We start from the raw sequence: 15,299 nt of genomic DNA, 5'->3' as shown, positions 1-15,299 counted from the left end.
AACAGGTCATAAATAATCACAAGAGATAGGGGACCCAAAATATAATTACAAACATGAAACACATAATCAGGAAAAAGATTAGTGTATTACCATGAGATCCTAATTGAGAGAATATGATATTGGTGCTGAGAACTTAAATGAGAGATTAACTGAAGGAATACAAGAAAATGTTAAGTCGAAATGAAGGAAAATTGAATGAACTCAAGTCAATTTTTATTTTTTTCTCTCCTTATTCCATGTGTATGCTTATCCTACCAGTTCATAATGGTTCTATGAATGAACAAATATTATTATCCAAGAGCTGAATTAATTCTCATACTTTTATTGGCCATTGATTCTTTTTAGAGCATCTGCCTTCTTTGTCCCTCTAACATCCTGTAAGTCCTATAAAACAGGATTAAGGATTAATTTTCTTTCTATCTTTTTTAATGATCCAAAATGCTGTGAGCAGAGACAAGTCTCCCGTGAACACTCCACATCCAGATGTTAAGTGACAGCTTTGCTGAGTTGGGTGTGTTAGAGCAACATCAGTCTTTCTCCAGTGATCAGTACAGGTGGTGACATCTGCTACATCTGTCCAGCCTGTGCCCAGAGCCACTCAGCAAGCCTGGCTCTGCACTTTCCACCCTGGGCATGAGGCCCCTCCATTCTTGGGTGCCGGGTTGTTGCATTCTCTCTTCCTTTCTTGGGTGCCTGCTCTGCAAGGAGACCAGGCGCTCCAGCAGCTCCAGCGACCATTTGCCTTGACCCCTGCGCAGATAACATAGCGGGGAGGAGGTTACCATGCAAGCAGCAGCCCAGGCAGCAAGGAGGGAGGACAACCCTCAGACCTGGCAGGGTCTGCCACCTCTCCTTAGGGAAATGCTTTGGTGTAGCCAACCAAGACGGCTTTACTTGCCACCTCACTCTTAATTTAAAACTCTGAATGGAGTGGGAAGAGGCCGCTGGGAGCCCATCTGATGAAATTGGAATCCGCAGTTCCATGGAAGATGGATAGCGGAGTAGGGCAGGCGGGCGTGCTCCTCTGGAAGAACAACACAGAGCTGCTGGAGAGTGTGATGGGCAGGAAGCACAGCGCAGCTGGGGATTCAGAGACAAAGGCCAGCCAGATACCCCTCTGGAGAGCACTGCCAGCCTTTGAAATAAGGGGTGACTAGTCACACCCTCGGAGTCCTGGCGACAGAGACATATGTGTGACAGATTCTTTGTACAGAGCATCAGAACACACCACCACCACCACGGACTGTCCCTGGAAATCCAGCTCCTACAATCCCTCTGTCCTGTGGCTTCTGCTTCCTACTGACTTTGGGTAAGACCATTCTCTCTCTCAGCCTGAGGATTCACCTTTATAAAATGGAAGAATGGACTAAACCTGTGAGGTTTTGCCATCATTATTTTTTTCATTACTATTTTTATTCCTAAATGAAATCTGACATGGGCCCCAACATGGATGTCAAATGAAAGTGGAGCAGTTCTATTTGAAGCTGGGTTGTCTATCACACTCCCCTTCCTTGCCTGGGGCACCCTTAAGACCCCAAGTTTCCTCAGATCCCAGTGTGAGTATCATGGGATTAGATTATCTCCGGGTTCCTTCCAGCTCTGTAATTATACCCCCTGGTGTGGCAGCCACAGCAGGGCTCTCTGTCTCCATTTCTGCCCTCTGTGACTTGGTCCCTATAGGCAAAAGCTTGCTGGGAAAATCCCAGGGGACCCACATCAGTGGTCTCCATGGTGACTGACTAACTCCCCAGCCTTAGATACCCTTGCCAGATCCATCTGTCAAGCTGAAAGTTCAACCTAGTGGCCCCAAGGACACCTATTGTCCACACACACACACACCCTTGAAACCCATTTCATGGGACATCCATGAGCCGATGCAACCAATGGAGAGTCATCCTGCAGAAGGAGCAGGGCTGGGAGGGGAAGGCCCAACCCTCTGCACCTGCCACCACCCCCCTCCAGGTCACTGGCATCATGTGCCCTCCTTAGGGCCCACCACATGTACACATGACTCATCATGGCCTCTGAACCCTGCAGGGACCACTGACGAGACATGTCTAAGTAGTCCACCCTCCCTCTTCTCTGTCTCTCTGCTGTGTGGACAGAGATCAAGTAACTGACTAGTTCTGAGGGCTCTTGTATTGCTAAGATTAATCACCAGGCAGGGCTTCCCACCTCTTCCTTTAAAGTCAGATTGAAAGCTGTGAACTAGGACATAACCCTCTCCCCTAAATAGCCATCACTGCACCCACCTCAGACCTGCTGCTCTCGTTCCTCAAATTACCTGATTCTTCCCATGTAAACCAGCAAGCTGTAACAGCTAAGAGCTCAGGGTCTACTTCAGATGCTAGACCTAAATACGGATGGGGGCATTCCCCAGCTAGGTGACTTTGAGCAGCCTTTCACCTGTCTCCTGCCCCAGTTTCTCATCTGTAATTTGGGGCTTACAGCAGTATTTATTTTAAAACCTCCTGGGGTATAAGTGCGTTCATCTACAAGAAGTTCTAAGCCAGTGTCTGGCACAGAGTAAGGATCCCTTCTGTGCATTGACCTTTGGTCCCTAGTGAAATCTGTTTTTGCCAGTGAGGCAACAGGGAATTGGAACCCAGTCCACACTCTGCTTGGGAAGCCAAGATATTTCTGATCCATAGAATTTGGATACTATCAACCTCAAGTGGTTTTCTTTGTTCTCCCAATTCACCCACTTGTCAGGAAGTACCTTTTCCCAATTCACCTGAGGACACTGTACCAGGTTTGGCCCTGGTAATTGGTCTCCTTGGCTTTATTCTATGTACCATACTTCAAAGGGACTCACCCCTCTCAAAATTCCTTCTACAAGGTACTAGGGACCCAAAATGTAACTCCCTTTAGCTAGCAGAGGAAGGATTTTGAAAAGTGACAACCAGAGACAAATCCCTCTACTACTGAAACCACCTCTTCCTCTTGTGTGTTGTTATAGAGCCCACCCATGTGGAAACTAGTTCACCACCTGTGAGTAGTGATAGTAGCCTCTCATTACAAGGGAAGCCCAGGTGAAAACTGGCAGCCTTGGAGTTCACCAGCCTCACTGACAGCAGAGCGATGCTTCCCATTTAGAGCTCTTCTCCCAATGAGAAAGTTTTAACTCGCCTCCCTCCCCCACATCATCATGTCCCTTAAAATCCAGGCCTGCTGGGTGGATATCTCCCTTGAATTCTAAATATAACTGGTAGCTATGGTTTTTTCCAAGCTAAACTGAATTTAAATGTTTTGAGCTTAAAGTTACCAAAGCCGTGTGGTCAGCCTGTCTTGGGCAGATTCAGAGACCCTTAGAGTAGAAGGGACCTTGAGGGCATCTAACCCAGCACCATAGGATAATTGCATCTCTCAGATAACTTCCTGATTCGTGAGCATCTATCCCCCTCCACCTCTCACCACACAGCAAGTCCTTCTTCCCTAAGCCAACATCCTTTTGCCAGATAGAGCTTCTCTCCTCTAGTCCTACAACCTAATCTCGGTAGTCTCAACCTTCCCCATGTGGCATTTCAGTTGGGACTGGTTCCTCTCTTGTCTCTGTACCAAAAGTTGTCAGCTTTTCTTCTTAGTAGTTGAGTCTTTCCTGTCTCCTCATTTGTCCACTTTGCATTTCCAAGGCCTACTGAGTTGTGGCACCTAGAACATAGTCTCCTGATGTGTCAGAGAAGAATCCTGTTCTGCATTCTTTCCTGTAGTAACCTAGCCGTTCACTTTGGGGGGCATCTATGCTATGCTGTCGATACCCATTGAGTGAACTGGGACTAAACACATGATCTATTTTGAACATATAGCTGCTGAGCCTCGTGGCTGCCACCCCAGTTGTTTCCCAAACTCAGTCTAGTCCCTTAGATAACCCCATCCAGGCGTCCTTTAAAAAAAGTCCTTCATTGTAGTTGCCTTTGAGATGGATTTATACGTTGATTTGATCGACTATCATTCTTGCCATCATTCTGAAATTTGTATGCATAGAAAACTGGAAGCTTAGTGATAAGGTATGCATAGAAGTTCCTGGAGTACAAAGGAAACTTTGATGAGAAAGATGAGCCCCAGAAGACAAATGTCTCACAGTAAATCAGCAGAGCTGGGATTGACCATCCATGTCTCTAGACTTCTTCATCTTTGAAGGATTTCTAACCCAGTATGAGAAGCTTCCTCCCTAAGGCCAGCTGGTTCACATCACATCTATAGATGTTTAAAGCTTACCCACCCCAAACTTGTTTTTAATCATAATTTGTTGCACTAGAATGACAACTTATACATCCCTGTAATAGGTGAATTGTGCCTGCCCAAAAAAATAGAATCAGATCCAAACCTCCATTACTCGTGAATGTGACCTTATTTGGAACAAGGTCTTTTTTTTTAGATCAAGTTAAAATGAGATCATGCTGGATTAACCTAGTGACTAGAGATCTTATAAGAAAAGAAACATGTAGAGTAGAGAAACTGGAATGGTGTGTAAGCCAAGAAATGCTGGGACTGCCAGCTAACACCAGAACCCAGGGTGGAGGCATAGAACAGAGTCTCTCAGAGCACCCAGAAGAAACTATCTGGTTCATATACCTGAATGTCGGGCTTCTAACTTCCATAGTGTCAGGCAACAAATGGCCATTACATTTCTTACAGCTTGTGGCAATTACTATGACCATCTTGGAAATTACTAGGTCCCTTCAGAAAGACCCCCATTGTCTAGATATACCTTAGAGAAGAAAAAACAACAAGATATAACCAGTTCTCATCTGAAATGGTGTCGACACCATTGAGAAAGCAGCAGAAACTTTAAGTATAGAGGGTCAGCCATAACCCTCAGCCAGTGGGTTCTTGGGCAGTGGGCAGGAGGGCACAGAAAGGAGAAGTGAGGTCCCAAAGGCCCTTGCTGTATTGGCCAGACTTGCACACAAGGAGGACACATGGGCCTTACCTGGCTGCTCCATTCGCTCACAGGCTTGCCCCCTGCGACCCAGGGGGCACTGACACCTGCAGCTAGTGCCTTCGAGAATGGGTTCCCCATTGTTGAAGCAGGGCCCGCAGCGGCAAGCATTGAACTCCATCAGGTACTGGTCCAAGGCCTGGCGTAGGTTCCGGCGTTTGGCCTCCAAGGGCCCCAGGCTCGTGCGCCGCAGGATCTCGTGAATGGGCTGCACCTGTGGGCACAGGCAGACCAGAGGGTCCTCCCTGTGGGTCTGGGGATCTCAGCTTCCCAGGGAAGTCCCTAGAACTGGCAGTCTAGCTTCTGGAAGACCTGCTGTGTGCCAGGCACAGACCCCGGACATCCAGCTATCTCCCCTTCCCTGGATCCTCAAAGCCACTCAGCGAGGCCGGTGCTAACCTCCCCTGCCTGCCCTTGAGTCACCAGCTCAGAGTCACCAGCACAGGGTCACATCGTCACGGGCAAGAGACACTCAGAGTGTGGACCTACCTAACTGAAACTTCTGACCTCCCAAGCCTAGAGGAAGATGAGAGCTCAGGAATCATCTGTGCCCACATCTGCCTTCTTTAGCAGTTTTAGGAGATAGGGAACGTACAATCTGTATACATGTGTTCGTGTGTATGCATCTTTTTGTCAAGCCTTTTACACAGGAATTAATAAAGTTTTGGATAGGCAGTGAAGTTTTGTGGGGGGGGGGTGGTCCTGGGGAGGTGGTCAGGGGTGTAGGTGGCACTTTGCATTTGAAGCAGTCACTCCAAGTAGGGCTGGAGTCTGGGCCTTCTCAACCATTCCAGGTGCATAATTCTTTGTGGGCAAGGCTGGATGTCCTGTGCATTGTAGGATGTTAAATAGCATCTCACTCCCCACTAAACACCAGTGGTACCTTCTAGCCTGAAGGACCAAAACTGTCTCCTGGTATTGTCAAAACTGTCTCCTGGTATTGTCCCTTGGGGGATGCTTGGTGGGAAGATACCGCCAGCTGGAGTTAGCAAGTGCAGTGGAGAGCCTTGAAGCTGGAGTCTGAGATTCTGCCTTCAAATCCCTGCTTTACTAACTCTAACCATGTGGCCTCACTTTGCACGGGGAGCCATCCCTCTGCTCTGTAAAGTGAGAACAACAGTGCCACCCTTCGGGATTATTGTGAGTATTAAAGTTGATGGAGGGGAAAGACCTGCCACATAGTAAGAGTTAAGTAAATGCTGCTGTCTCCCAGCTGTGTCCGAGAGCTCTTAACTGTCCCACTCTAAATCTGGACCTTATTATCTACAAAATAGGAGTCCCAACCTGCTTTCTGGAATTCTTATGTGACTCTAAGGAAATCAGTGAGTATGAGAAGAATACCACAAAATTAAAAACTTTTTAATTCATTAGGTATGATAATCGGTTAAAAAAAAAAAAGATCCTAACTTATTCAAATGCATGGGCCTATGCTCACACATGCTCTAATGCAGTCCATCTTTGCACAATCACTGAAAGCTCTGCTCCAAATGCCTTATTCTGCAGGAGAGTTAGCCAAGGCCCTGAGAGGGGAGTGATGGGCCAGGGTCACAGGACCCTGAAGACAGGACCAAGGGACACAGTGGTGCAATCTCACTGTTTGAATCTAAAGTCAATAGAGGTGATCACCAGCCCGTTGCATGGGTTCCTGGAAATGTGTACAGAAAGACTGGTGGCAAACAGACCTTGGTCTGTGTCAGAGGCTGCAGCTGAGGTCACCAACTTGGTCGTGTCAGGACTGGTCAGGCCCCCAGCCAAGGGGAGAAGACCATTTACTTACTGGAAATTCAGGGAATGTGGCCTCACCCTCATTGTTAGGAAGTCAGTGCTGAATAGATTGTGCTTGGCCCTGGCAAAAGATGGATTTTAGTTCCAGGGGAGGCCAGGACCATTGGGCAACTTTCCTTTGACCTTTCAATTGGGCAAAGTACTCATTCCTCATTTCTTTTTCCCTGCGAGGGCCCTCATGAAGAGGAAAGAGAAACACCTTGGGAAGGGATGGTGAGGAGTGGAAGGAGAAGTGGGTGGTGGAGGAAAAGCATCTTAGAATGTTAGAGCTTCAGAAGATATTGGCAATAGTCTTGTTCTACTTTATAGAGGAGAAAACAGATTCAGGGAAGACAAATGGTGTGGTATAGCCACAGATTGTGATGTCCAACACACAGCAGCACACAACACAGCACAGCATCAGAACAGAATTCCTGTGATTTCTACATTCACTCCCTCTTAGTAGCTGTGATAAGTTAGCACCTCTAAGCTCTAGAGTATGCAGGTGACTAAGACACTGTTGCCATTGTAACACCAGGCTCCTAATAAATTTGCAACTGGCCTCCTTGTCCATAGTGTCTGTCTGTCTGTCTGTCTGTCTCCCCTTTGATTCACCCTTCATATCTTTGTGACATTCTCTTTTTAAAGTACAACTCTGGCTGTGTCACTTCCCTTCTCTCAAAATGTCAGAGGATTTATGCACAGAATCCTAACTTTTTTGGGGAACATGGATTCTAACAAGATTGTGGGTGTTGGGTGAGTCTGACATAGATCATTCAGGGCCCTGCCCTGTACCAGCTGTGAGACAGCCCAGGTTACTTAACCTTCCTGAAGCAGGTCCCCTAGCTGACCTTTACAGTACCTCCACTTTTCTCTCCCCAAATGTATGATGTAACATTTTATTTTCCTCATGTTATAGGCCAGGAAACTGGTTCAGAAAATCAACTTATTCAAGGTCACACATAAAAGGTGTGTGAGCCTTTTGCATCAAACTATATCTTTTCACCCCAAAGTCCAGGTACTTTCTCCCAAAAGATAATATTTCATCTTCTCAAAATCATGTTCCCCAGCCTTCCCCTAGGAAGTGTTGCTTAAAACAAACACAAAGTTCATCTACTGTCCATGAAAATTTATCTATTGTTCTTGATATCAGTTTTATAGGTTTATCCCAAATCACTGATTACTATGACAGTGACTTTCAGACCCTCTATGAATTACAGGTGTATGAACATCAAGGTTAATTCATCTGATCTCTTTGTTCATGAAGAACAGTGTGTTACCATAGTCTTTGGGGCTTCACTACTGGTACATATTTTCAGAGGAAGTGTGTAACCTAGAATTTTAAATAGATGTAGAAAAATCAGCAAGAGTCAGAGAAAAATGGGCATAAAAACAATAAGATTTTCTTCAATAGCCCCAACTATAACCTTTGTTTATGGCCTATCCTATCTATTAATCACCATGGTTTGACAGCTTGTAGGCAGTCAACTTCCTTTGTGACATAAAAACAATTTTACTCCCTTTGTTCAAGTAGGGATTTAAGACAGCATTCTCAATTTCAACCCTATAGACATTTCTTTGTTAAAAAATAATAATAATAGAAAAAGGAGGAGGAAGATGACTGTGGGGATGGAGACAGGAAAGAACGTACATGAAAGGGACTATAGTCTCACACAAAGCTTGAAACACTTCTTACCTGGACCTTTGCCCAAAAAGCTTGCCAGTCCCTAAATGAACAGATGTGATTCTTAAAATCTTCTTATGCATACATGCTGATAGGGACTAGACCCACTACTATAATTATGGCAACTGTAGTATAAAACCAGGCATGGGCCAGAAAATAAGCTTCTGATCCTTGTGTTCTTGTGACCTGGGTTTAGAGGTGTGCTCCCCTGGCGTGAGGCATGGAGAAGGCCACCAGTTCAGTGTGCCGTTACATTTAATCTTGTTCTCTGATGGTCTCATAATAAAAAATATGAAATGATCTGGTCTGCTTCACTTTCATTCCTTGTGGACGTAGAGTTTCTTCAACTGCAAAAAGACTTACCTCAAAATCAATAACAGCAGGATTATACTTTAATGACCTCCCCCAGGAACGATATGTGATGATGCTGCTGTTCTGCATCAAGCCACCACCCCAGTCAACATTGCCACCTTTCACCCGGGAGATGATGTCTTCCACAACGGTATTGTTCCTCTTTGATTCTGCCAAGAGGATAAAAGCATTAACTCATTTCCCCAAAAGTCACAGAATGGGTTGGCAAGTGCCATTAATGAGCTTTGGAACAGAGTCCATGTGCTCTCCTTAGAGCTGTCTCTCACTCTGCCTGGTTGGTCCTTCCTAACAGGAAGGAGCAGGAGAGACCCATCCTCTGAGAAGGTCAGACACTGGGGGGACAACAGGAAGGATGGAAAGGTTGGGGAAATTTATGTTTCATTCATTCATTCATGTGTTCAGTATTTACTCAGTACCCTTTATATGCCAAATAGGCTGAATGAAATGCAATGGTGCAATGGCACCTGTCTCTTCAGGGCTCAGTAAGGGCATGGAGAAAGATGTGGTCAAATTTTTAGAAGGGGTAGGAGTGGTCAGGGAGAAAGGTGACTTGACTAGGAAGATCAATTGGTTTGCAGGCATATGAAGAGAGGAGGGCAGAGTACCAGAGAGATGCAATTTGATGTAAGACCATTATGCGGAGTAGCCTAATGCAATCAGAATAACTTGAACCTGTTTCATATCCACTTTCTCCATTGTACTATAAACTGTTTTCTCATCCCTGTGTCTTTTATATCTCCCTCTAAAAAAAGATTTCTCCATACTTGTCGAGTGAATGAATGAATGAATGGGTGAATACATGAATATTCATATTGACTTGCTCAGGAAATGCCATAAAATATTCTCATACAATTTTTCTTTTGTAATTATTCTTTAAGCTTGGACTTGATAACCTTGCTCAGCTCTCTCAGCAGGCTTGTGTCTTCCCTTGGTACTGTCACATGATAGGCCTTCATCCCCAAAGTTGGCTTTCCAGGTTCTGTCTACACATTCCTTTCATCCCAGTTCTTACTTAGACCTTTATGTATTGCTTAAAATCTAAGGGTTTGCACCATACAAAGTCAAATATTTCTAAGGTGATATTAGCCCAAGATGGAGTCAAAATTGAGTCTTTACTGGGCATTGTTCTGGGGTATTTAGCAATTATACAGCATCACCATTAACTGAAATGGAACCAAGTCAGGGAAAATAGTGTGTATGTCCCATACAGGGCACTTCTGTGCCCTGCATAGAAGTCAGGCTTTTCTTTTAGGGTGACCCATTACCAAATACTTGCCATAAACATTGCCATCTCCAAACGATTCACAGGTTTTCCCTGATAACTTTCCTCCAATTTCTACATTATGTTTGGCAAAGGTAAGGCCCACATGACCTCCAAAACAGCTCTTGATGTCTTCACCAGTAATATCTACAGTGGGGAGAGTGGGAAAAAGAAAATGATGAGATACTAAAATATAGTATTCACAGTAGTCTTGGGAGTCTAAGAGATCTCAATCAACATCATAGTTTTTTAAAGTCATTTTCAGTGTTTTCTTCTTTATGGTTCCCACATAATTCTTGAAGTGAGAAGGAATTGCACATACTACTTGCTCATCAATGCCAGTAGTCTTTCCTCCACATGCTCTCCAGTGAACGTCCTTTAGACATTGATTCCATCTTATCCATCTCCATATTCCATTGTGCCTAGCACAGTGCCTGAGCCATGCTGAGCACCATTTTCACTCTGCAGTTTGGCACACACCTCCTGTTCCTCGGTGTAGATGCTTTTCCTTTCTCCATTGGGACTGTGTTTCCAAAGTCCACTATAACTCCAATTCAAATGGCATTTACTCCATGAAGCACTTCTGGATATGAACACTTCTCTCTCTTTTCAGAGCTGCCAGTGAGTTCTGTTTGTCCCCAATAACTGTACTTATCTTTGGGGTACTCTTTGCCCCTCAAAGAGGCCAGAGTGGTATTAGAAGATGAAAGGGTTTCCCTTTGGAGTCTGCTTTCTGACATCATGAGGACTGTCTGACCCACACCAGCTGTTTGTCCACCTACAGCTGAGGACCCACTGAGGAATGTGCATTTGGATGATGAGGAACACAATTCTCAAAGCCATAAAGTAATTTTTTTCTTAATCCTATAGTCCTTGTCTGAAACAAGTTTCAGCCCTTGTTTTGTCTAGCAAGATGAGGCAGGAATGAAGACTGGAACAAGATAGTGAGCATGCTGCAGAGTTAACTTCACCTGTAGATAAGGACTCCTGAAAGTTGTAAACTGAAGTCTGTATTTTCAAAATATAATTACTTTGAATTCTAAGGGACAATTACCAGCAAGCATTATCTGATTCCAGCATCATCAAAAAGGAAAACAATTTATACCTCTTGGCCACTGCACTATGGATTAGATTCAATAATTTCAAGGGAGTATTGAGCAACAAAAATTGCTTGCCTACATCCTCATTAAATTGCAAACTCTATGAGGTCAAGGATTTGTCTCTAATTTACTCTCTCTTATCAGTATAGCAGTACGGTGATTATCCCAGAAATGGAATTCCATATTATTTTCAGAGTAAAGGATTGATGAATGGAAAAAATGAGTGCATAAATGAATGTTTTGAGTCCCTTGGTAAAGGCTTCTGAAGGAAAGAATCTCAGAAGTCAGGAATCCTGAATTCAAGTCTCAGTCCCTTGGATGGATCAATAAGGAAAAGAAGATACACACACATGCATGCAAATATGTACATGTGGATGTGGATGCAGATACTTATATAGAGAGAGTAAATGTTATTCAGTCAATTGCCATGGCATGGATAAAATTGAAAAACATTATGCTAAGTGCAGCAAGCCAGCCACACATAAAAATCTACATATTCACTTGTAATATCAGGTATGCAGAAGAGAAGTAGGGAAATGGGTTAAGGCTGGTCAAAGGGAGCAAAGAAGCAATTTTGTAAGATAGATAAGCATAGAGATATAATGTACACTCTGATGACTAGTTAGTGATATTGTATTAAATATGGAATTTTATAGAGAGTAAATTTTGGTGCTCATCACAAAAAAGATAAATGGTAACTCTGAAGAAAAGATCTGTGAATTAGTTGACTGTAATAATTATCTCACGTGGTGGATGTGTATCAAGTCATCATGGAGTACGCTGTACATATAGACAAATCTTGTGTTAAAGGAAAGTAAGACAAAACACAGCAAATCCCAGTCACGGATACCCAGGATGGGCTTAAAGAAGGCCAGTGATACCACTGGGTTCAGTGTCCCACTTAAGGAGAGAAGATGTTGGACTTGCTCACTTCCCAGGTCCCCAGCCCGGCACCCTGTGACCATGCAGGTATCTGGAGGAGACCTGAGCTCAGACAGGATACTCCAAGCACTGTGCTCAGCCATGAGCAAGGCTGCTTCTGACACTTCTGTTCAAGCACTTGTCATTTTTAATGCATCACTAATTGAAGAAGATTTAGCATATTTAATTGTTTTGATTAAAAAATGCTTCAACAGTGATAAACAAAAGTGGATGAAAGGAATTCATGGGCAGAAGCCAGAGTGATTACTTACGTGAGTGGTGGGGTGCTTGTCGAATAAAGCGACAGGACCTGCTAATGAATGGGGGTGGAGGGTGCCTTGCAGTGATTATGCTCAGGGAGGGTCTGACATACCCTGCTACGTGCCAACAGAAGAGAATTCCAGTTTGATTTGAACAGTGTGACTTGAGGCAAAGAACTGCTTTGTGAGTACTGGAAATAGAATCCTAGCCAGCAAGGGAAGTCTGTGATTTACAAAGGATCATGGAGCATGAAAACTAAAGGTATCCTCAGACACCAAGCCCACACTACTGCATTTCACTTGAGCTATCTGTAGCCTGTAAAGGTTGATGACCTGAGGCCAGTCAGTTAAAGCATTGTGCTATCACAGAGAACAATTTATCAAGCACCTACTGTGGACCATCCCCAGGACATCAAGTATTTGGCAATATAGACAACATAAGAATAAAATAGGAATACGATGCGTATCTGAAAAAGTAGGGTCCAATTCTGGAGAAGGTAGCTTCTTTGGGACCATTTATTAAATGAAAACTGTTTGTATTCTGAGAGTTGCTTATTTCAATATAGTGGGACTAGAAGAGGAGTCTCTTGTTAGAAGCTTTGGGAGATGCCAAATCAAGGCTGTCTACAGAGAGCCTGTTGGAAATCAAGACTGATCAACTGGGTGGGGACAAAGAAGGTCAACCCTAGTGCCAAAATCCAGAACTTGTAACTGATCTTGGAAACCAAGACACAAAGAACCAGAAAGACACAAGCAGACAGGGGTAGAACCTTAAACAAGCCCTGCAATGATGTCACACTTGCCCAGATAAGTGTGTGGTGTGGGCACACTGAAAGGAGAGGGTTGTACCCACTCCACCCTAGCCCATCATTCTGGTTGTCTTAGATGTCAGCTATGGACCAAATCATAGTGGAGTTTGTTTTTGGGATTTTGAACTCAGTGTCTAAAGCTGATGGTTCCCAAACCTGGCTGCATAGTGATAGCATCTGGCATGTACATGAAAAACACAGGTTCCTGGACCCCATTTCTCTCAATTCTGATTCTGTATTACTGAGTTAACGGCAATCTGAATTAAATATGTGTGTGTAGGTGTATATATGCATACACATACATATATGTACACATATATACACATGTATGTGTGTATATATATCCCAGATGATTCCTACACAGTGTACCTGGGGCTAGATGTTGTGTACCATGGCCTACAAAGCATCTGTGGAGGCCCGCTGCAGAACACACTTCTGCTCATTTAGTGGGTGCCTTCGATGCAGATTTAGTAATCAGGCTCGCATATCTACCCAGTTGTAGGGTAAGTGAGTTATCAAGCTTCTTATGCCACTTAGCCTCTGTGGCTCTCACCTGTGACCTTGATGGTGTTAACGCAGAAGGCGCATGGATGTGGGGCACAAGTGCCTGATGGTGGCCACCTGGAGCAGGGGTGTGTGCGCGTGCGCAAGTGTGCACACCTGTGCCTAGGAAGGCGGGGATAAAAGGGCGGTGTTTCCCTGGAGGAGTTCAAGCGGCCGACTTCCTGCTGCTTTCCCTGCGCTGTTAAAGCCTGTGAAGATGACGCCAAGGTCTCCAGCGTTCTCTTTCAAATGGTTAGAACTGTGGTGAAACTACCCAGCCTGGGATGGCTGCAAAATACCAGGATAGGAAATGCCAAGATAAGAAGCCAGGCTGCCAGCTGCTTTCAGAAAGACTAGCCAGACTAAACATGGTAAAATGAGACTCATTTGGGAAATTGTAATACCCTCCCCAAGGTGTATGAGCCCAGAAAGGAATGGACAGGAAAGTCAGCAGGAGAGCATAAGGAAAGACTGTAGAAGAGAGGATAAGCTCATGTTTCTGTGCACAGATCGGAGGAACCCAAAACTCGGCGCAAAGTTTGAGAATCCACATTTTCAAAAGGATATAATAGGACACCCATTGGACATTATTCAGCCTTAAGGAAAATAAAAAAGGAAATCCTGCTATATGCAACAACATGTTTGAGCCTTGAAGATAAAGATGAAGAATCAGTCACAGAAGGACAAATACTGCATGATTCCACTTGTGTGAGGTATGTAAACTAGTCAAATTCATATAGTAGAATTGCAATTGCCAGAGGTTGGGGAGAGAGGGAGCTCAGGGGTTGCGTATTAATGGGCATGAAATCTCAATTATACAAATAAGTTCTATATTGTCTTTATAGTTCAGAATACTGAATAGTATTCACTTAAAAAATTAAAAGGGGGGGCCCTCCCTGGTGGCGCAGCGGGTTAAAGCACTGCAATGAGAAGCTGAAGCCACTTCCGCATGAGTTCGATTCCCGCCTGCCCTGGAGGTGACCACATGGCGTGGCAGACCTCTCCTGACCCGCCCACTGCTCCCCTCAGCAGTGTACTTTGTAGATCTGCCTGTTCTGCTCCCCACTCTGTCTCTGGTGAAGCCTCTCACTACCCCTGCACCTCTGGCTTGTACCCTAGTTCTGTATGCATAAATAAATCTTAAAAAAAAATTAAAAGGGAAAAAAATTAAAAGGTTACATCTCATGTTAAAGGTTCCTACCACAGTAAAATAAATAAGGAGTGACCAGAGAAAAAAAGGCATGAGGGTGAAGAGATGCAAAGCTGTATCCTCTTGGGAATGTTCCAGGGGTGGGATTATTATCTGAGCAAGGGAGGAACTCTCTAAGAGTGGTCAGAAGAACTGAGTCAACTGTCCAGAAGGTGGCTGTGAAGAGGAATTAGTCTTGTTTGTGTGGTCAGAAGGGCAAGGACTGGGACCAAAAGGCAGGAGCTACCGGGAGGGGGGTTTAGGCTCAACAGAAAGTGATGTTTGCATGACAAGAGGGCAAGGGGAAGTAATGTTTTTCACAAGGTGATGGGCGCTCCCTTTCCTGGAGGTACGAAGCAGAGACTTTCTCAAGAGGGGCACAGTCGAAAGGATTGACAATTGGCCTGTCTCTTCTAACACAGATTCTGAAACTTTAAGTACACACTTAACACTT

The 15,299-nt window shown here is 44.5% G+C and overlaps 1 protein-coding gene across 1 annotated transcript in view; it reads right to left on the bottom strand.

Annotated features, from left to right (window-relative positions):
* Window positions 1-590: 590 nt before the first annotated feature.
* C8A (complement component 8, alpha polypeptide) overlaps window positions 591-15,299 on the bottom strand; it is a 53,174-nt gene continuing 38,465 nt past the window's right edge. Inside the window, exons 8-12 of the mRNA XM_004679045.2 lie at window positions 10,046-10,170; window positions 9,227-9,230; window positions 8,754-8,911; window positions 4,934-5,156; window positions 591-750 (exon numbers count right to left, since the gene is read on the bottom strand). Of these exons, the coding sequence (XP_004679102.1) occupies window positions 599-750; window positions 4,934-5,156; window positions 8,754-8,911; window positions 9,227-9,230; window positions 10,046-10,170 (662 nt within the window). The 3' untranslated portion in view covers window positions 591-598. The remainder of the gene's footprint in view (window positions 751-4,933; window positions 5,157-8,753; window positions 8,912-9,226; window positions 9,231-10,045; window positions 10,171-15,299) is intronic.

This window comes from Condylura cristata, unplaced genomic scaffold (assembly GCF_000260355.1).
Source record: "Condylura cristata isolate star-nosed mole 26May11 unplaced genomic scaffold, ConCri1.0 scaffold00008, whole genome shotgun sequence".
In the NCBI taxonomy this organism is placed as follows: domain Eukaryota; kingdom Metazoa; phylum Chordata; class Mammalia; order Eulipotyphla; family Talpidae; genus Condylura; species Condylura cristata.
Note: the sequence above shows the minus strand (reverse complement) of the source record. Positions and strands in the feature narration are given on the sequence as shown.